Source organism: Pristiophorus japonicus, chromosome 2 (genome assembly GCF_044704955.1).
Source record: "Pristiophorus japonicus isolate sPriJap1 chromosome 2, sPriJap1.hap1, whole genome shotgun sequence".
Classification (NCBI taxonomy): domain Eukaryota; kingdom Metazoa; phylum Chordata; class Chondrichthyes; family Pristiophoridae; genus Pristiophorus; species Pristiophorus japonicus.
Window position 1 is genome coordinate 277,483,917 of NC_091978.1, and position 21,300 is coordinate 277,505,216.

Here is a 21,300-nt window from a genome sequence, read left to right on the forward strand (position 1 = left end):
CTGGAAATACACAGCATGGCAGGCAGCATTGTAGCAAGCCATAACCGCACGACGGCCACGTGTTTCTCGTGTCGCGAACCAGGGTTACACTACTTGCTCAGTTTTACTGGGCATGAGTTAGTGCCCGTTGCTCATTTCCTGTTATGGGTCGCAACAATTCCGAGCCCCTGGATCGAAAACTCCGGAGACGGTCGGAGAGGAGTGAGCCAAGAAGCTTCAGTTGGGAGACAGGTAGATTTGGTGATCGTAGTGTGGTCTGGGTCCATGTAACAGCTCAAAATAATAAAAACCTGATGAGAGAAACAGAAATGACAAACATCTCAACAGTCAGGAATATACGGATTGGAATCATTAGCACACGATATAAAGTAAGGGAGGTCAGCACTGGAGGTCATTAGGTGTCAATCAAACAGTAACACTATTTATCAAAGTGAATGTCACTTGATGGTTTTTTTAAAACAGCTCGCCCTTATCGCCTATTTTAGGGACATTTATGCACAAGATTTTCACATTCTATTGCCTTATCATTTGATTAAAATGAAAATCGACTCAAGTTCATGGTGCAGAAATAAACTATCCTTTAACAAAAATACCTAAATATATAATTTAACAATGGTCGGATTATGTTTCCATGGATTGCATGAAGAAGCTATCTTATTTAAAAACATGGCAGAAATATGTTAGTTTTATATTTGAGATACTTAAATGCAGACTGATGATGTTGACTCTAATGTTAGTTGAGGAGACAATGATTTATATTAGGGGTAAAACTCCAACAATAATAGAAACATCGATTATTGAGGTCGTCATATAGGAATTTCGATTTTATAAAAAGTACCGCTGAAATAATCAAACGATGAATGTATACATTTTCTCTGCAAAACTATCACACGAGTAGTTTTGAATGGACCGACGATTCTTCAATGCTATTTTAATGCACTTTCTGGAAATTCTTTGTGCCCATTAGGTGAAGTCTTTGCCATTAAGTTGATGATAATCTATTGCTACCAACATCTCCTGGCAGGTTATCTATTTTTAATTATGGAATCCACTTTCAGTAAACCCGGACTGACATCCCGGGAAGACAGCAGAATCCTCCTTTAAATAGTGGTGACCGTTTTCAGTATTTTTTTTAAGTGTCCCACAAGGTTTTCAACAAGCCGCACTTCTGAAAGATGCGGGCTGATAATCGCGGATGGTATGTGACATCTCGGTGATGAAGGAAATGGATCCCAACCCGCCCAGATGAAGTCGGAGTGCACACATTGTCAGATTAGGAATGCGCGGGGGTTGCCGACGTCTCCGGTTGCGACTCGGTTGGAAACAGGCGGGACCTTGTTTTTTCGGGAAGGAGAAGCGGGAGTTACGACGGGCGGGAGACCGGGAGTTTCCATGTTTTCCGAATTAGGTTGCACCACAGAACTTGAATCTTGAACCGGGGCTAAAAAATTATTCTCAAATAGTGTTGAACCTCTTCTCCGAGTCACACGCTACAAGTCAGGACCTGGGATTCGGTATATCGTTATTTAACCCATTGCTGCAGCAGCGACTTCTTTGCTGGGAAAATACCCTCCTAGAGGAAGAAATCGGAATAGGTGGGGAAGCCGTGCAAAAGACCCTAAACGCCTCGTTTGTTTCATTTCAAATTAAGCGTGAAACGCTTATTATTATTTGCCTAGTTTAACGCGTGCAGAGCTAATCGTAGAATTGCGATGAACGCTCGGCCTCTGGGTGTGAAATGCCTGTAGAAATGAGGTCCAGGATTGTAAAATGTAGATCTGGCAAACACATCATCTGGGACTAAATGACCCAAGCCAAAACCAGAGTCAACAAACAGAGGTTAATTTACTTTTTAAAATAAACGGCCCGTCATTTGTCAGTCAATGTAGAAATCAGGGCACTGAGAGTATTCACAGACTGTTAGTTTTCAGCACTTAGGGTCGAAAAGGGAGGGAGGGGGGAATCAACTACTCGCTTACTCATTAAACAGCAATAAAAGTAGCACGGCATAATTTTAATATTAAAAATTAGGTGAAAAGATGGGGCAAGAGGAGAAACCAGTCGACATTTATATATTTAAAACCTGGATGGGGACAAGCAAGCAAACACGTGTCTGAAGCTGAATGATGAGTTAAACAAACACGGTCCAGTGTAATAAGAGGCTGCAATTCGATTAACCAGATAATACGACTTTAATATTCGATACAGTCCAGACCAGGCGATTTGTAATTCCGGTGCTAAATCAGTTAAGTAATCATTTAAAATGTACTGGGCACCTCAGCTTTTCCACCAATGCATTCTGTTTTCTGCATTTTATAGTGAATAAACCAACACTGCCTTGTCCAGTAATATATTTTACGGATTAAAAACAGAAAATGCAGGAAATTTCAGCGGGCCAGGCAGCATCTGTGGAGAGAGATACGTTTCAGGTCGATCTTTAGAAGGCTTTCCAAAGTTCTATATCTCCATTGTGTTTGTATAACTTTTCTAGAAATCCTGCTTAAATATTACTCAAATTGCAAAAATTCGCCCATGGGTAATTCAACATGTTGTCTAGACAATTGAGATCCGATTGGATGAAATTAATCTTATAATTCTTACATACTTTCTTTGAAACAGCACGTAAAGACTTGTTAGGTCACCCTAAGCTTGTGACTGCTTTTAAAACAATTGTTTTCCGACTGTATTTCTGGCTGTATTTCAAACCCCATTGCAATGATTTATTGTCTTGTTGGTAGATTGCAGTGACATTTCATGGACATGTGGTCTCTTTCTAGTTTATGAAATAAAAAAACATTTAACCTTTGGTATCTGCCAACCAACCAACAATGTGATCCCTATATCGATGCATGCAAATACGACAAAACGATTTCCCCATATTAAACAACAGTGCCATCCAGTTGCTGCCAGTCTGGTGAACAGGCAAGCACTAGCATACTCAAGGAACAGCAGATGGCCAGAGGAAGGTTTGTTCGGGAGAGCTCCCTAGGGAGCTGCTATTCCATCCGCCATCTTGTTACCATCAGAAATGCAAGCCGTGATACAAACTGATGACATGCAAGCCGTGAACCTGACCAACAGATCCAGCACAGACCCAATCCACATCCGGACCTGGGTCAAGCAGGGCTACACCAATCCTCTTCTTGATCTTTCTCACTGCAATGCTCCATCTCACGCTCAACAAGCTCCCCGCTGAAGTGGAACTAAACTATAGAACCAGTGGGAACCTGTTCAACCTTCGTCACCTCCTGGCCAGATCCAAGACCGTCCCATCCTCTGTCGTTGAACTACAGTATGCGGATGACGTTAGCCTAAGTGCACATGCAGAGACTGAACTCCAAGCCATCATCAACACCTTCACCGAGGCATACGAAAACGTGGGCCTTACACTAAGCATCCATAAGAAAAAGGTTCTCCACCAACCTGACCCCACCACACAGCACTGCCCCCCCAGTCATCAAGATCCACAGCGCAGCCTTGGACAGTGTGGACCACTTTCCATACCTCGGGAGCCTATTATCAGCAAGGGCAGACATCGACGACAAGGTTCAACACCACTTCCAGTGCACCAGTGCAGCCTTCGGTCGCCTGTTCGAAGATCAGGCCTTCAAATCTGGCACAAAGCTTATGGTCTACAGGGCTGTTGTGATATCCGCCCTCCTGTATGGCTCAGAGACGTGGACCATATACAGTAGACACCTCAAATCGCTGGAGAAATATCATCAACAATGTCTCCGGAAGATCCTGTAAATCCCCTGGAAGGATAGACGCACCAACATCAGTGTTCTCGATCAGGCCAACAACCCCAGCATCGAAGCAATGACCACACTCGACCAGCTCTGTTGGGCGGGCCACATTGTCCGCATGCCCAACACAAAACTCCCAAAGCAAACGCTCAACTCGGAACTCCTGCACAGCAAGTGAGCCACAAGTGGGCAGAGGAAACATTTAAGGACGCCCTCAAAGCCTCCTTGATAAAGTGCAACATCCCCACCAACACCTGGGAGTCCCTGGCTAAAGGCCGCCCTAAGTGGAGGAAGAGCATCCGGGAGGGCGCTGAGCAACTCGAGTCTCATCGCCGAGAGCATGCAGAAAACAAATGCAGGCAGCGGAAGGCGCATGCGGCAAACCAAACTTATTACCCACTCTTTCCTTCAACCATCAGCAGGCCGAGGCCATTGGAGGGAGCAGCATGCGGCGGCATACCACTGCAGGGAGCAGCGCATGCTGCTGCAGGAGGGCGATGGCTACGAAGCCAGATCGCTGATTGCTGTGCGGGCAGGCACAGCAGGAGGGGCGAAGGAGCAGCAAAAGTCTGTAGAGAGAAGTGACCGGGGCCCAGGAGAGGTGAGGGCCCAGAGGCAGCACGGGCCAGCCCACACTGCGATATGTGTGCGCACTCGGTCTGTGCAGCAGAGCTGGTCTCCAGTTAGTCTTGGGTAATCCTTGCCACTGGACCAAGACCGAGCTCTGTCAAGCCCGTGTGGTGGCTGGTGTGCAACGGCCACCACACGTAAAAAAAAAAAAATCCAAGCACAGGCATCTTCCACCCTTCACGATGTAGTTCGGGATCTGGAATATTAGGTCCTTCATTGAAACACGTGTGAACTCATCCCTTTTTGGCGTGGAAGCAAGTCATCCTCACTTTGAGGGACTGCCTATGATGATGATGTCTGTCCCACCTGTGACAGAGACTGTAATTCCCATGTTGGACTGTATAGTCACCTGAGAACTCACTTTTAGAGTGGAATCAAGTCTTCCTTGATTTTGAGGGACTGCCTATGATGACTATGATGATGACAATGACTCAAAAGACCAACCTGCTTTATGGAAAAGATCATCGAATAACTGAACAACAAATTTCAAATTATATAGCGCTCCCCATATAAACCATGATGTCTGAGTGTTGAACAATAAAGAACAAAACCGCGTAGTGGACACCAAGCATAGACAGAGAAGAGAGAGTGCCAGAACCCAGCAGTTGTGGACCAGAATCAGTGAGTTCAAATCCCAGCATAGCAAATTATGAAAACTGACTTTAATAATCTGGTAATTTGTGGGCTGGCAACAAATAAAATCACAATGAAAACTGATAGATTGTCAGCTCACTAATGTCCCTCAGGAAGGGACCTCCCACCCCTACCTGGCATGGCCTACACGTGACTTCAGTCTCGCACTATATGGTTGACTCTTAATTGCCGCAGAGCAATTATGAATGGACAATAAATACTGCCCTGCACAATTTCCAAGAATTTTTTTTTAAAGGATAGAATGGCATGGTTAGAATGGAAGATTTTGAGAAGGTTGTTGAAAGCAGGGAGTAAGATGGCATGGTGGAGGGAACTGAGTAGAAAATTGCAGAAGGCAGGAGTGTAGTAGCTCAACAAGCAGCTGATAATGGAAAGCTCAAAGGACCGAGTGGTGAGGAAAAGTTCAGTGTTAAAGGAGCAAAGGGTATGTGATAGACATAAGGCAGGTAATCAAAAAGGTAGGGTGGATTTGAGGATGAGAATTTTGAAATTTACATGTTGAGAATATAAGAACATAAGAACATAAGAAATAGGAGCAGGAGTAGGCCATTTGGCCCCTCGAGCCTGCTCCACCATTCAGTATCATGGCTGAGCTGATCTTGGCCTCAACTGCACTTTCCTGCCTGCTCCCCATAACCCTCAACTCCCCTATAGTTCAAAAATATGTCTATCTCCACTCTAAATATATTCAATGACCCAGCCTCCACAGCTCTCTGAGGTAGAGATTTCCAAAGATTCATGACTCTCTGAGAGAAGAAATTCCTCCTCATCTCCATTTTAAATGGGCGGCCCCTTATTCTGAAACTATGCCCCCTAATTCTAGATTCCCACGTGAGGGGAAACATCCTCTCTGCATCTATCCTGTCAAGCCCCCTCAGTATCAATAAGATCACCTCTCATTAATCTAAAATCCAATGAGTATAGGCCCAACCTGCTCAACCTTTCTTCATAAGACAACTCCTTCATCTCAGGAATCAACCTCGTGAACCTTCTCTGAACTGTCTCCAATGCAATGATATCCCTCATTAAATACGGAGACCAAAACTGCATGCAGTACTCCAGGTGTGGTCTCACCAATGCCCTGTACAGTTATAGAAGGTCTTCCCTCCATCCCCCTTGCAATAAATGCTAACATTCCGTTTGCCTTCCTAAGTACTTGCTGTACCTGCATGTTAAATTTTTGTGTTTCACGTACAAGGACCCCCAGATCACAGAAGCCAGTCTTCAGGCAATTTGATTCACTCCGTATGATAGCGAGAAATGGCAGAGCGCATTGGATACAGCAAAGGCTATGGGCCCCGACAAATTGTGCTGAAGATTTGTGCTCTAGAACTAGCCGTGCCTCCAGCCATGCTGGTCCAGTACAGCTACAACACTGGCATCTATTCAACAATGTGGAAAACTGCACAGGTATGCCCAGTCCACAAAAAGCAGGACAAATCCAATCCGGCCAATTACCACCCCATCAGTCTACTCTCAATCATCAGCAAAGTGATGGAAGTGATGGTGTCATCAACAGTGCTATCAAACGGCACTTACTCACCAATAACCTGCTCACCGATGCCCAGTTTGGGTTTCGCCAGGAACACTCTGCTCCAGACCTTATTACAGCCTTAGTCCAAACATGGACAAAAGAGCTGAAGTCCAGAGGTGAGTTGAGAGTGATTGCTCTTGACCAAGTGTGACATCAAGCAGCCCAAGTAAAACTGAAGTCAATGGGAATCAGGGGGAAAACTCTCCACTGGCTGGAGTCATACCTAGCACAAAGGAAGATGGTTGTGGTGGTTGGAGGTCAATCATCACAGCCCTCGGACATCGCTGCAGGAATTACTCAGGGCTGTGTCCTGGGCCCAACCATCTTCAGCTGCTTCATCAATGACCTTCCCTCCATCATAAGGTCAGAAGTGGGGATGTTCGCTGATGACTGCACAGTATTCAGTGCCATTTGCAATTCCTCAGATAATGGAGCTGTCTATGCCCGCATGCAGCAAGGCCTGGACGACATTCAGGCTTGGGATGAAAAGTGACAGGTAACATTCACGCCACACAAGTGGCAGGCAATTACTATCTCCAACAAGCGAAAGTCTAACCGCAGTCTCTTGACATTCACCGTCATTACTATCGTCAAATCCAGCACCATCAACATCCTGGGGGTTACCATTGGCCATAAACTTAACTGGACCAGCCACATAAATAACGCAAACTGTAACTAGTGCGGTGCCACAGGGATCAGTGCTGGGGCCTCAAACTATTTGCAATCGATATTAATGACTTGGATGAGGGAACCGAGTTTACTGTAGCTAAATTTGATGATGATACAAAGATAGGTGGGAAAGCAAGTTGTGAGGACACAAAGAATCTGCAAAAGGATGGAGGTGGTAGTGTTCCCATGCGCCTGCTAGGTGGTAGTGGTCGCAGGTTTGGGAGATGCTGCCAAAGAAGCCTTGGTGAGTTGCTGCAGTGCATCTTGTAGATGGTACACACTGCAGCCACGGTACATTGGTGATGGAGGGAGTAACTGTTTAAGGTAGTGGATGGACTGTCAATCAAGCGGGCTGCTTTGGTGTCGAGCTGCTTCAGTGTTATTGGAGCTGCACTCATCCAGGCAAGTGGAGAGTATTCCATCACACTCCTGACTTATGCCTTGTAGATGGTGGCAAGGCTTTGGGGAGTCAGGAGGTGAGACACTAATCGCAAGATATACCCTGTCTCTGACCTGCTCTTGTTTGCCAACTTGAAAATGACCTATTTATCCCGTCTCTGTTTTCTGTTAGTTAGCCGAACCTCTATCCATGTTAATATCAGGTGCTATAGTAATACCCATGACTGCATTCAGACAGTTAAAGATTCTGAAAATAAATGTGACGGAGCAAACAAACACACAACACACATATGTACACACATATCTAACTTCCGAAAGATTGAGCGATGTGCATTATGTTATTACCACCAAACTACTGACCACCCAACTTCCATTTCTGGCTCCAATGTTAGCTGATATTGTTAATGGTTCCCTCTCTTCAGGTACTGTCCCCCTCTCCCTCAAATCTGCCATCATCACCCTCTCCTCAAAAAAAACAATCACTGACCACTCCGTCCTTGCAAATTACCATCCCATCACCAACCTCCCTTTCCTCTCCAAAGTCCTTGAACGTTTTGTCGATTCACAAATCCATGGCCATCTTTCCCACAACTACATGTTTGAATCATTCAAATCAGGTTTCCACCCTGGCACAGTACCGAAACAGCTCTCATCAAAGTCACAAATGAAATATTTCGCTTCCTCCTATTTCTCATCCATATGCTGTCCCTTGGCGACATCATCCAAAAATACAGCATCAGTTTTCACATATACGCTGACGACACCCAGCTTTTATCACCACCACTTCTCTCAACCCCTCCTTGATCTCTAAATTGTCAGACTGCTTGTCTGACATCCAGTTCTGGATGAGCAGAAATTTTCTCCAATTAAATATTCGGAGGACCAAAGAGATTGTTTTTGTTCCCCACCACAAACTCCATTCCCTAACCACTGACTCCATCCCGCTCCCTAACATCTATCTGAAGCTGAACCACATTGTTCGCAATCTTGATGTCATATTTGACCCTGAAATGAGCTTCTGACTACATATTCCCAACAGAAGTAAGACTTCCTATTTCACCTCCGTAATATCGGCTGTCTCCGCCCTTGCCTCAGCTCATCTGTTGCTGAAACCCTCATCCATGCCTTTGTTACATCAAGGCTTGATTATTCCATCGCACTCCTGGCTGGCCTCCCACATTCTACCCTATGTAAACTTGATGGCATCCACAACTTGGTTAGCCATGTCCTAACTCGCGATAAGTCCCGTTCACCCATCACCCCTGTGCTTGCTGACCTACATTGGCTCCAGGTTAAGTAACGCTTCAATTTCAAAATTTTCAACCTTGTTTTCAAAACCCTCCATGGCCTCACCCTTCCCTATCTCTGTAATCTCCTTCAGCCCCACAACCCTAACCCTAACCCAAGATATCTGCATTCCTCTAATTCTGGTGGTGGTGGGACAGGGCATACTGAGGAAGGGTGGTGGAGGAGTCTAGAACATTGCTGATAGGTATAGAATTATAGAATCATAGAATGGTACAGCACAGACAGAGGCCATTTGGCCCAGTGTGCCTGTACTGGCTCTATCCAATTAGTCCCCCTTCCCTGCTCTTTCCCCGTAGCCACGCAATATTTTCCCCTTCAATATCTATCCAATTCCCTTTTGAAAGTTATTATTGAATCTTCTTTCACCACCCTTTCAGGCAGATCTTAATGACTTGCTGTGTCATTTTTTTCCCCTTATGTCGCCATTGGTTCTTTTGCCAATTACCTTAAATATGTGTCCTCTGTTTACCAACCCCTCTGCCACTGGAAACAGCTTCTCCATTTTACTTTATCAAACCTTTTGTGATTTTGAACAGCTCAATCAAATCTCCCTTTAACCATATTTTCTGCAAGGAGAACAAGCCAAGTTTCTCTCGTCTCTCCACGTAACTGAATCTTTCAGACCTGGTACCATTCCAGTAAGTCGCCTCTGCGCCCTCTCTAATGTCTGATTCTGTGAGTATGACTATGTCAGGCTGTTGCTTGATGAGTCTGTGGGACAGCGTTCCCAACTTTGGCACCAGTCCCCGGATGTTGATGAGGAGGTCTTTGCAGGGTCAACTAGGCTGGATGTACTTTTGTCGTATCCTGATTCAATGCCTATCTTGCAGCTCAGTGGTCCGTCCAGTTTCATTCTTGTTTTTTTTTCTACTGCTTTGATACAACTATCTGCACATATCTTGGTAGGCCACTGCAGTGGGCAATTAAGAGTCAACCACATTGGTGTGAGACTGGAGTCATATATAGACCAGACTGGGTAGGGAAGGCAGATTTCCATCCCTAAAGGACACAAGTAAACAAGTTAGGTTTTTACAATAATCTGACAGCTTCATGGTCACTGTTACTGGTACCAAGTTTTTATTTTCAGATTGATAATAAAGGTATAAAAAGTAAAGACTAGAATTCAAATAAATTAAACAGCTTAATAATTAAGTTATTATTTAAGGTTAATTCTATTTGCACACTGCACACTAATGACTTCTTATCTGAAATTCATCAATCCCATTTGCTGCTGAAATATAAATGAGATGATATATATTGGTCCAGAATTTGCAGTTGTAATGATGGCAAAACTGTCAGCTATTGCCATCATTACTCTGTAAAACTGACAGCACCTTCTGGCATCCACGCATGTGCAGTTAAACACGGAAATACGGAGTTGCTGTCAGTCATACTCTGCTCCTCCGCCGTGCACTGTTGCAGTCTTCACAGATGCAATCAACACAGAATCAGTGATTTGATGTGAACTTCAACGTTTTACACACTATTCTTGCTGTAAAAACCATCAAACAATTTAAACCTTGTTGAAACATAGAAACATAGAAAGTAGGTGCAGGAGTAGGCCATTCGGCCCTTCGAGCCTGCAACGCCATTCAATAAAATCATGCCTGATCATTCAACCTCAGTACCCCTTTCCTGCTTTCTCTCCATATCCCTTGATCCCTTTGGCCGTAAGGGCCATATCTAACTCCCTTTTGAATATATCTAATGAACTGGCATCAACAACTTTCTGCGGTAGAGAATTCCACAGGTTAACCACTCTCTGAGTGAAAAAGTTTCTCCTCATCTCGGTCCTAAATGGCTTACCACTTATTCTTAGACTGTGACCCCTGGTTCTGGAATGAGGTGCAACTGCCTTTTTAATGGCATACTAAGTTATAATTACTGCTGAACAACATTACTGGCTCTAAAAAACTAATTTTAGAAATGTGGAATTTCTTCCATTCCAGGTGTGGCTCAGTGGGTAGCACACTCACCTTTGAGTCAGAAGGTTGTGGGTTCACGTCCCACTCCAGAGACTTTGAGCACATAATCTAGGCTGACACTCCAGTACAGAACTGAAGGAATGCTGCACTGTCAGAGGTGCTGTCTTTCAGATGAGATGTTAAACCGAGGCCCTGTCTGCTCTCTCAAGTGGAAGTAAAAGATCCCATGGCACTATTTTGAACAAAAACAGTTTATCTGGTCATTATCGCATTGCTGTTTGAGGGAGCTTGCTGTGCACAAATTGGCTGCCATGTTTCCCATATTACAACAGTGACTGAAAGTAGTTCATTGGCTGTATAGCACTTTGAGATGCCTGGTGGTCATGAAAGGTGCTATATAAATGCAAGTCTTTCTTTTTCCATGATTCAAAAATTCCATAGATTTTTTAAGTTATAAAAATTAATTTTTAATTTTTTAAATTTGTTTATGATATTTCAGCTTCTACCTTAATTCCATGTGTATGTCCCAATTTATTTAGTTCTTTGTAAAATGATTAAAAAGTGAATGATAATTAGCACTTTTTACTTCCTAATATTTGTCTGAGAATTCTTCAATCTGATTGGCTGCTCAGCCTGCTTAATAACTTGACTGCTTCTGGACACCACAGATCTCCTATAGATGGTGCCAGAATTAAATTTGTCACTAACCGCATAATCTAGACCATTATTTCCGAGGTAGAAATCATCACCTCATGAAGTGATTTTGCTCTCCGCCTTTTGGGGCAAAGTGCTGGGAAAGGTAAGAACATAAGAACATAAGAAATAGAAGCAGGAGTAGGCCCCTCGAGCCTGCTCCACCTTTTAATATGATCATGGCTGAACCGATCGTGGATTCAGGTCCACTTCCCTGCCTGCTCCCCATAACCCCTTGTTCCCTTATCGGTTAAGAAACTGTCTATCTCTGTCTCTGTCTTAAATGTATTCAATGACCCAGCTTCCATAGCTCTCTAAGGCAGCAAATTCCACAGATTCAAATGTATGTGTATGTATAACATTTTGTTTCAACTAGGGGCTGTGCTCAAAGCCTATCATACAGACTACCAATGAAAATATTCATATTACAAGCCTGTAGAGACCTACCGCTCATTGCAATGGTCCCTGGTCAGAATTCTAAAGTCATGAATGCAATATTTTGGAACTGCTTCCACTGAAAGAATTCCTGCAACATAAATGGAGCATTGAAATGGCCAGAGATGACTCTGCCTCCAAACGTCCCTGCCATGGGGAAGTGACTAGTCTCTGCTCTAAGCTTGCTCACAGGTATGGGTCAGGATCAGAATGGTTGTGCTGTGAGGCAGTGGTTTTCAAATTTTTATGTGCAACAAAATTAACACTCTTCTGGGGACCCTGGGTAAATATTGATACACTCCCAGGGACCCATCAAAATTCTGAACGATATTGTCAGTTACCCAAAGAAAAATAGTGCTGCCATTGCTGGAAGAATTTTTGGTAGCAGATAGTAACAGAAATAACATGCTCATAAGTCAAAAAATGTAAAAAATATAGAAAACTGATGATGGATAGGCACAAATATCATCATAGCAGTCCTCTGAGATCCCCTAGTTGATGCCCTATCCTCAGAGGAATACCTATGGTGTAGGACTGAAGGGAATGAGCCCTTGTTCCATGATGCTGCACAATGGGGTTCTATTATTCTGGACCCAAAATTATGGCTTTTATTCTACAAGATAACATTTTTATTAAAATGATGGAACTCTCTTGTAATCACTTTAAACTCATGAAATCATAATTTTTTCAATATTGTCTTTGTATAATAAACAACATTCAGACTTGTTCTCCTCCTGAGTTCACATGTTAATTACAGATGAGCAAGGCCAAATTAATTCATCCACTAAGAAAGACTGTATAATATCCCATTGCTTCATCTAATAGTTTTTAAATGATTCCAAGGTTTTTGGCTACCCTACTCTCTCTCTGGATGTTTATTCCAAGTGTTGATCACTCTTTGTGTGAAGAAAAACTTTCTGACATCAGACTTTTTACTAATTTAAACCCATGTCCCCTTGTCCTACTTTTGCACATTCTCCAGACCATTGCTCAGAACTCAGACCCCTGACACTAGCGATCAGCTTTGTGGTTCAAGTGCTTGAATCCCTCCCATTTCTTCTTGAACAAAACGCGACACAGTACACAAGGTGTAGTTGACCAGAGCACTGTACAGTTCGATCATGACCTACATACCACTATTTTAGCCAAGTAGTTCAACATTTATTGGCTTTGTTTATTGCTGTCCTGCACTGGTTGGATATGTTGGGTATTAAGTCTACTAAGACTCCTCAGTCTGTTCCAACTTCATCCTTAGTAATTTCAAAACCATTCGTAGTGTGTGTGTCCCTCATTTTTACTTCCCAGGTGCAATGCTTTACAATTGTATGCATTCAATTTTATCTGCTATTGTTCTACCCACTTACATAAGGGCCCAAGTACTTATTTGGCTGTGAAGCACTTTGGGATATCCAAGGATGTGAAAGGCACTATCCAAGTTTGTAACAACTCTCACATTCTGCAGGATTGCACATAGCTAAAAATGTGTTTTCTATAGATGAACCTTCTCTCTCAGCTGCAATTTTTTTTGTTTTTCTTCATATTATCCTGACCCATACTCCTCTGAAGTATGCTGTGTTTTCTAAGCTCCAAATATATTCTAATTACCCTTAATTTCTCCATTTCAACAATGATGATGTTCTAAACTAGGTATCCTTGATTCTCGCCATTACGTGTATGCCAGGCTATGTTACTGGCCAGCTTCTGTTAATCCTAACCCTAAAATGTGATTTATTCCTCCCGACTCAAGTATCACCGCCGGGCTTGATTACAGCAACTGTGGTAATCCTTTATCATTTTTTAAAATAAGTATTAGTAGCTGCAATAAGAACAGTAGTCGGTGGAAGGGTTCATTCTATGGTCAGACACTGTTGGAAATAAGTCTGCCTTCATTTATAAAGCGTGTGAATTCTCACAAGAGGCAGAACATTGGTTGTTGGTCGAGTCCTCTCTTCTCAAGAAGGGAGCTATAACCACGTATTTTGTATCGACCTATCAAACGAAGGCCAGTAACTATTCCTAGTGACTCCTCCCATTGCTTTTTAACACTAGACCTCAAGGAGCCAGTCCCATTACCTCCCGATCAGTCGGTCGATTTCACATCATAGTAGCGGGGAAAAGCGGTCAGGAGCGATTCGACTTTCCACAGCAAACTTTGCAGTAATGTGCCATCTGAACGCGATGTTCTGCCTTTGTCTGGCTGCGCTATACCTGGACACGGTCAAAGGGATGGGGATGTATTCTTACGGGCAGGCCGAGTTCACCTACAAGCGCAATAATTGCAAACCGATACCCACCGCCCTGGCGCTGTGTCACGGCATCGAATACACGGAGATGAGGCTCCCGAACCTGCTGGGGCACGAAACCATGGAGGAGGTGCTGCAACAGGCCAGCTCCTGGATTCCGCTGGTACAGAAGCAGTGTCACCCGGACACCAAGAAGTTCCTGTGCTCCCTCTTCGCTCCGGTGTGTATCGATGAGCTGGACGAGCCGATCCAGCCTTGCCGATCGCTCTGCGAGCAGGTGAAGGAGAGCTGCTCCCCGGTCATGGCAGCCTTTGGCTTCCCCTGGCCCGACATGCTGGAGTGCAATCGTTTCCCGGAGGACAACGATCTGTGCATACCGCCCGCGAACTCCAACGAACACGTCCCCGCGCCCAAAGAAGGTTAGGCTGAACTGAATCCCAAACGGAGAAAAGTAACAGTATGCTTTAACTGGGCACAAAGTCCCAAAATAGATCAAATGTATAGGCTTTACATATATTATAGATGTGTATATAGACTACCGACGGTCTAAATTTCGATTTGATTATTTTCAACAATGCTGTTTCTCATATAGCATTCGTTCTTTGGTTATAACACCCTGAGGCACACATAATATCTAATCTCTGTCGGTGATATACCGACAGCAAATGAATTCGAAACAGAATACTAATTTGCCACAAAAAACAACACCTTTCGGTACCGAATTCTTGTGTTGGTTGGCGTGTTTCTCCAATGAGTTGAAGAGTAGTGTCTTGCGTCAGCAGCGAAAGTAGGAATCACTGTGATGTGATTTGAAAGTTTATAATCAATGATCGAATCAATTTTTATTTCGTTGATCAAATGATCTGTGTGCTGACTTCTGTGCAAAATGGTACCTTTTTAATCATTTAAAAGAATTTGCAAGATTTTCGCTAGCATTTCAGCTTGTATTTCATCTGTCTTTTGTGAATGCTGTCCCTTTTTAAAAAAATTAAATATGTTGCAGATGTTAAGACGCGAATCAGCGAGAAACGCGGCATTTCCCAACAACTACCCAAACTGGAGAAGTAACTAGTGTCAGAATTGTTGCTTTTATAAGCATACTTGGGAGCTTAAGGAAATCCACTGCTTCTAGTGAACGATAATTTAAATTAGCATCGTTTCCCTTGACCAAAACTGCTCTTTTCTAATGCTTGGGTGTTTAAAAGGGCAAAACAAAGCAATGCTATCGGCGAATGCAAATTCCAGAGCTTTGCCTGTGACTGTGCCTTACAAACTTCACAGTGGGCAGTCTGAACCCAACAGCGCATCCATTTACATTGTGAGGACCTTTTGAGCACTTGTGAGCGAATAGGAGGAGCTCTTCACTTTTTATCGTTTGTTTTAAAGAACAGCCACGGTCCATTTAATTTACTATTGTGTTTATTCGCATCCCATCTGGGGCAAACTCGCAGTTTATAGTGAGGGCCAGTGGTCCCAGTACCTCAGGCTCGGAATCCGTGAGCTCGTCCTTTCATTGCTCGTTAATGCGCTGCGTAATCTTCCCGGTGAGGATAATTTCTTATAAGCATATTCCAGAAGGGAAATGGTGACCGGAGGTATTTAAATACTTCATAAAAAATAGTTCACTTCATAAAAATAGCAAAACCCTCGGAAAATCTGGAAGCGATAAAGAAGGTGGAAAGTCCAGGCTGCAATAATTAAACCTTGCCTGCGCTGGGACCATACCCAGAATTAAAGTACAGGATAAAACGGTGCAGTGTGGGAGTACAAAAATCATTCATCGATGCATGTGCACTATTTTTCAGAACCAAAAATCTGCGACGCATGCAAAGACAAAGAGCAAAACGACAACGAAATTGTCGAGAACTACTGCAAAAATGATTTTGGTGAGTTGCGGTTTTCCCAAAAGCTTCACGGAGGGGAAAAGGACAAGTCCATTAATGTTAGCTGCTTGTTATAACTGGCGGTGCGGCTATAAATCGAGTCTTGTGCGCTTTCTTGCTGCCTGTCTTTTTTCTTGCTGTTCCAATAACAGGAGTTTTACCAAACGCTATTTCAACATTGCCTTTAAAAAGAAACCCTGTGGTTTAATTTAATCAAACGTCCAACATAAAGTGAAATGGTCCTCTCCACACAATCCTCGCTTAATTACCCAGAGGAAAGAAATAGTCCCACTAGCGATACTGACAAACCTAACTGAGTAGGTGTAAGAAACCGAGGTACAGCATTTAGCCTTTAGCCAGGTATGAAGTCCTGAATACGTGACACTGATGAGGAAGGTGGTCTGAGAAAAGGGGGCACTGGTAAAATGCTCACAGTCGAGTGACTGGCTTGTTTTACAAGCGAGAGCCTGTGTTTTATTGATTCACAGTTCTGAAGAAATACATACCAAATGTTACCAGCTGCTGACTAGCTTTCGGGTTATGAGGTTTGAAAGGTTGGCGTTGTTCTTGGCGCTGCAGTTTGACGCATAGTGGTGCTCTGGATCGTCGGGATCCGTAAGGAAGAGAGCTCGGGCGGAGGAAAGGCGCCGTGTCCAGAACCTGGTAGCATATGCGTTTTGTTACAAATAATTTTCTGATTATGAAGACTGGAATTCTGCGCATTCCACCACGGACTGTAAAAACTGTGTTCTCTTTTATTCGGTTTCACATTACTAGCCCCAGTGCTACAAACGAAGCCACCTGTTCCCCACATTATCAGTATTGTCATCTTGACAGTTTCATGTGGATTATCCGTGGCAACACCGCCACCCCTCCAACACCAAACGCGTTAACATGTCACATTTTAATCCTTTCCTAATTAGCTTTGAAGATAAAAGTGAAAGAGATTTCCTACATCAATGGGGACACAAAGATCGTCCCCGAGACAAAAAGCAAGACTATTTACAAGCTGAATGGAGTGACCGAAAAGGATCTGAAGAAAAGTATATTGTGGCTGAAGGATGGCCTGCAGTGTACCTGCGACGAGATGAACGACATCAATGCCCCTTATTTGGTGATGGGACAAAAGCTGGATGGGAACTTGGTCATAACCTCGGTGAAGCGATGGCAGAAAGGGCAGCGAGAGTTTAAGAGAATTGCTCGCAGTATCCGCAAACTGCAGTGTTAAACAGCGACCCGTTTGCAATGTAACACTAAAAATCCTTCCCTCTGACCAGGCCCGCATTCCACGCGGTTTACGCTTGTTAACCATTGCTGTATGATCTGAACGATGACATACTGTCCTTTGAAACAAACACACTTCTCATTAAACGGCGTTTAAACTGAGAGACCAGCTTTAATATAATGAATTTAAAGTTGCAAAAACGATAGCCTGTTGTAATTTTAAAAAAAATATCAGCTCCTTTCTATAGTTTCAACAGGATCATTTCGCCCAAAATAATCCTTTTTATATTACATAGGGGTTTTTCGTTTCATGCTCTGGTGCATGAGTGTTGATTTGATTGATATATCTGTATAAGAAACACATTGTAGACGTATGCTGCGAATAGCTGCACCATTTTGCCAAACACGCATCAAGGATGCCACTCTTACATTGGAACCAGAGACTCAAAAATGATTTAAAATGAAAAAAATTCTATCTTCAGAGATCCCATCTCAAAATGAATTTGGCCGGCTATATCATACGTTGGATCATTTTTGAATCTCTTTTTACATTTGGAAACAATCTTCTCCAGCGAGTCTCTTGAATTATCATAAGTACTTCACTAATCTGATGTTGGCAATGTTTGAAGCATAGAAAATTCGGCGATTTCCACTAACGAACCTTCGCACACGTCTCTGTGCTACACTAGTACTAAACGCATCCAAGTGTAAATGTATCCGTCAAGCAAGGGTGCAAAGATTGGTCTGAGATATCTGGCGTTTTTATGCAAATACTTACATTTTGCATCGAAGCATTCTAAATCATTTGGTGGCACCTTTTAAATAAAACCTGTGACCTACGGTAGCGGTTTCCACACCGATAAGACTAGTAAAATATGTGCATTTGAGACTGAAGTCGTAATCTTTTCGGGGTCAACCAGTAGGACTTCTGTGTTTTAAGTAAAGTAAGCAACCACCGCTACCTTTTGAATCATATAATTTATAAATCTGATCCTCCTGTGTAAAGAGACGAATTGATGGCGGACTCTGGGCGCTTCCCTAACTTGTTACCTTGCATCTCGATTTATTGCAAACATATCTACAATTTAATCAACATTATTGTAAAATATCCCACTGAATTATTATCTGCAAGGGTTGTAAATATTGCTTTGTGTCTTTGTAAATAATTCAGATAAACAGTATATTCTTGTACATAGACGTCTTGTTATTGGATTCCGTGTTCGTAAATGTACCCAAATCTGTCGTATTTCTGAAGTTGCTTGGAAGTCCTATTAAAATCACTTGCCTGAAATAAAGACTGAATACAAACAAGTGACGTTTCGGTTAGTATGACAAAATGTATTAAGAAGTATCCGCCAGTTTCTTTTAACCCCAAGGGCGCAGGTTGTTGCGTAGGGACGATAATTATTAATAACCACCTAAATTATAATACAAGAGAGAACTAAAGTTAACGTTTCAGGTCGATGGCCCTTCGTCAAAATTCGAAAAAGTTAGTTACATCTCCAATTTTTCCCAGTTCTGACCAAGAGTCATGCACCTGAAGCGTTAACTATGTTCCTCTCCACAGATGCTGGCTGACCCGCTGAGTATCGTGTTTTGCTTTTGTATTTTTTGTTATAATACAATAACTTTTTTAAAAAAGCGCCAGATCATGGGTTTTGTACCACCGATATAAGAAACATTTCTGTGACGGTAGAGGGGAAGGGAAGAGAGCTAGCATCAGGATGGTGCCACATTTTAGGGGGTAACTAATAACGAATAAGCGACTGGAGAATAAGGTATGGGAATGTTTCAGCATCTGAAAAATGCAGACCTTTTCAAAATAATGCACCTGAACATCAGAGAGCGACGAGGGGACCCTATGAATTAAATAATCCATTACTATAAGAAATCACTAGTATCTATGACTGAAAAAGTCCGACTGATGTCACGTGCTAGTGAGTACAGAAATCGGAGAATAGAGATGAATGCGGCTGGAGAGATGGTGCAGGAGGGAGGGCTTTAGATTTCTCAGGCATTGGGACCGTTTCTGGGGCAGGTGGGACCTGTACAAGCCGGACTCATTGCACCTCAACCGAGCCGGGACCAGTATCCTCGCAAGAAGGTTTAGTAGTGCTGTTGGGGAGGGTTTAAACTAGCTTGGCAGGGGGATGGGAACCTGAGAATAGATTCAGTGGGGAGAGAAGCAAAGCTGGAATTGGGCAGCAGAAAAGTAGAAAGTGAATCTGGAAGACTGAAGAAACAAGGGCTGGAAAATAGGCACCTCAGTGGTGGGAAAATTATTGGAAAAAATCCTGAGGGACAGGATAAATCTTCATTTGGAAAGACATGGATTAATCAAGGACAGTCAGCATGGATTTGTTAAGGGAAGGTCATGCCTGACTAACGATTGAATGTTTCGAGGAAGTAACCAGGAGGTCGTTGAGGACAGTATGTATGATGTAGTGCATATGAATTTTAGCAAAGCTTTTGTAAGGTCCTACATGGCAGACTGGTCACAAAAGTAAAAGCCCATGGGATTCAGGGCAAACTGGCAAGTTGGATCCAAAATTGGCTCAGAGGCAGGAAGCAAAGGGTAATGATTGATGGATGTTTTTGTGGCTGGTGGGTTCCACAGGGCTCAGTGCTGGGTCCCTTGCTTTTTGTGGTATATATCAATGACTTGGACTTCAATATTGGGGGTATGATTAAGAAATTTGCAGATGAAACTAAAATAGGCTGTATGGTTGATAATGAAGAAGAAAGCTGCGGACTGCAGGAAGATATCAATGTACTGGTCAGGTAGGCAGAACAGTGGCAAATGGAATTCAGCCCGGAGAAGTGTGAGGCAATGCTTTTGGGGGGGGGGGGGGGTCTAACAAGGCAAGGGAATACACATTAAATGGTATGCCATTGAAAAGTGTACAGGAGCAAAGAGACCTTGGAGTGCATTTCCACAGATCCCAGAACATAGCAGGCCAGGTGGATAAGAAGGCATTTGGAATACTTGTCTTTATTAGTCGAGACATGGGATACAAGAACCAGGATGTTATGCTTGAACTGTATAAAACACTGATTAGGATGCAGCTGGAGTATTGTGTGCAGTTCTGGTCACCACATTGCAGGAAAGATGTGATTGCACTGGAAAGGGTGCAGAGGAGATTTACAAGAATGTTGTCTGGACTTGAGAATTTTGGTTATGATGAAAGATTGGAAATGCTGGGTCTGTTTTCTTGGGAACAGAGGAGGCTGAGGGGAGACCATATTGAGGTGTATAAAATTATGAGGGGCCTGGCTAGAGTGAATAGGAAGGACCTATTTCCATTAGCAGAGGGGTCAACAACCATGGTGCATAGATTTAAAGTAATTGCGGGGAGGTATAGAGGAGATATGAGGGGAAATGTATTTACCCAGAGGGTGGTGGGGTTCTGGAACTCACTGCCTAAAGGGTGGTAGAGGCAGAAAGCCTCACCACATTTTAAAAAAATACTTGGATGTGCACTTAAAGTGCCGTAACCTACCGGGCTACGGACCAAGAGCTGGAAAGTGGAATTAGGCTGGATAGCTCTTGGTCAGCTGGCATGGATACGATGGGTTGAAATGGCCTCCATTCGTGCTGTAAATTTCTATGATTCTATGGTGGATTTTGCAGTAGCTAGTATATAAGCATGCTATGCAAATACAAGGTACGGCATGGCTGTATTGTCTGTACAGCAGCCAACGCAATCCACTGAATAATTTGGGTCAGCTGATCAGAGGGCCATTTGATATGACGGTCAGATATTCACACAATCATTGAATGATACAGCACAGAAGGAGATCATTTGGCCCAACGACCCTGTGCCGGTTCTTTGAAAGAGCTATCCAATTAGCCCAAATCCTCTGCTCTTTCCCCCTTCAAATAATTATGCAATTTCCATTTGAAAGTTACTACTGCATTTGCTTCCACCACCCTTTCAGGCAGTGAAATCCAAATCA

General features: G+C 43.3%; 1 protein-coding gene across 1 annotated transcript; it reads left to right on the top strand.

Annotated features, from left to right (window-relative positions):
* Window positions 1–14,153: 14,153 nt before the first annotated feature.
* sfrp2 (secreted frizzled-related protein 2) lies at window positions 14,154–17,347 on the top strand. Its single transcript, XM_070864559.1, has 3 exons — window positions 14,154–14,655; window positions 16,042–16,122; window positions 17,043–17,347. The coding sequence occupies exons 1-3, from the start codon at window positions 14,154–14,156 to the stop codon at window positions 17,345–17,347; spliced, it is 888 nt and encodes a 295-aa protein (XP_070720660.1).
* Window positions 17,348–21,300: the final 3,953 nt, after the last annotated feature.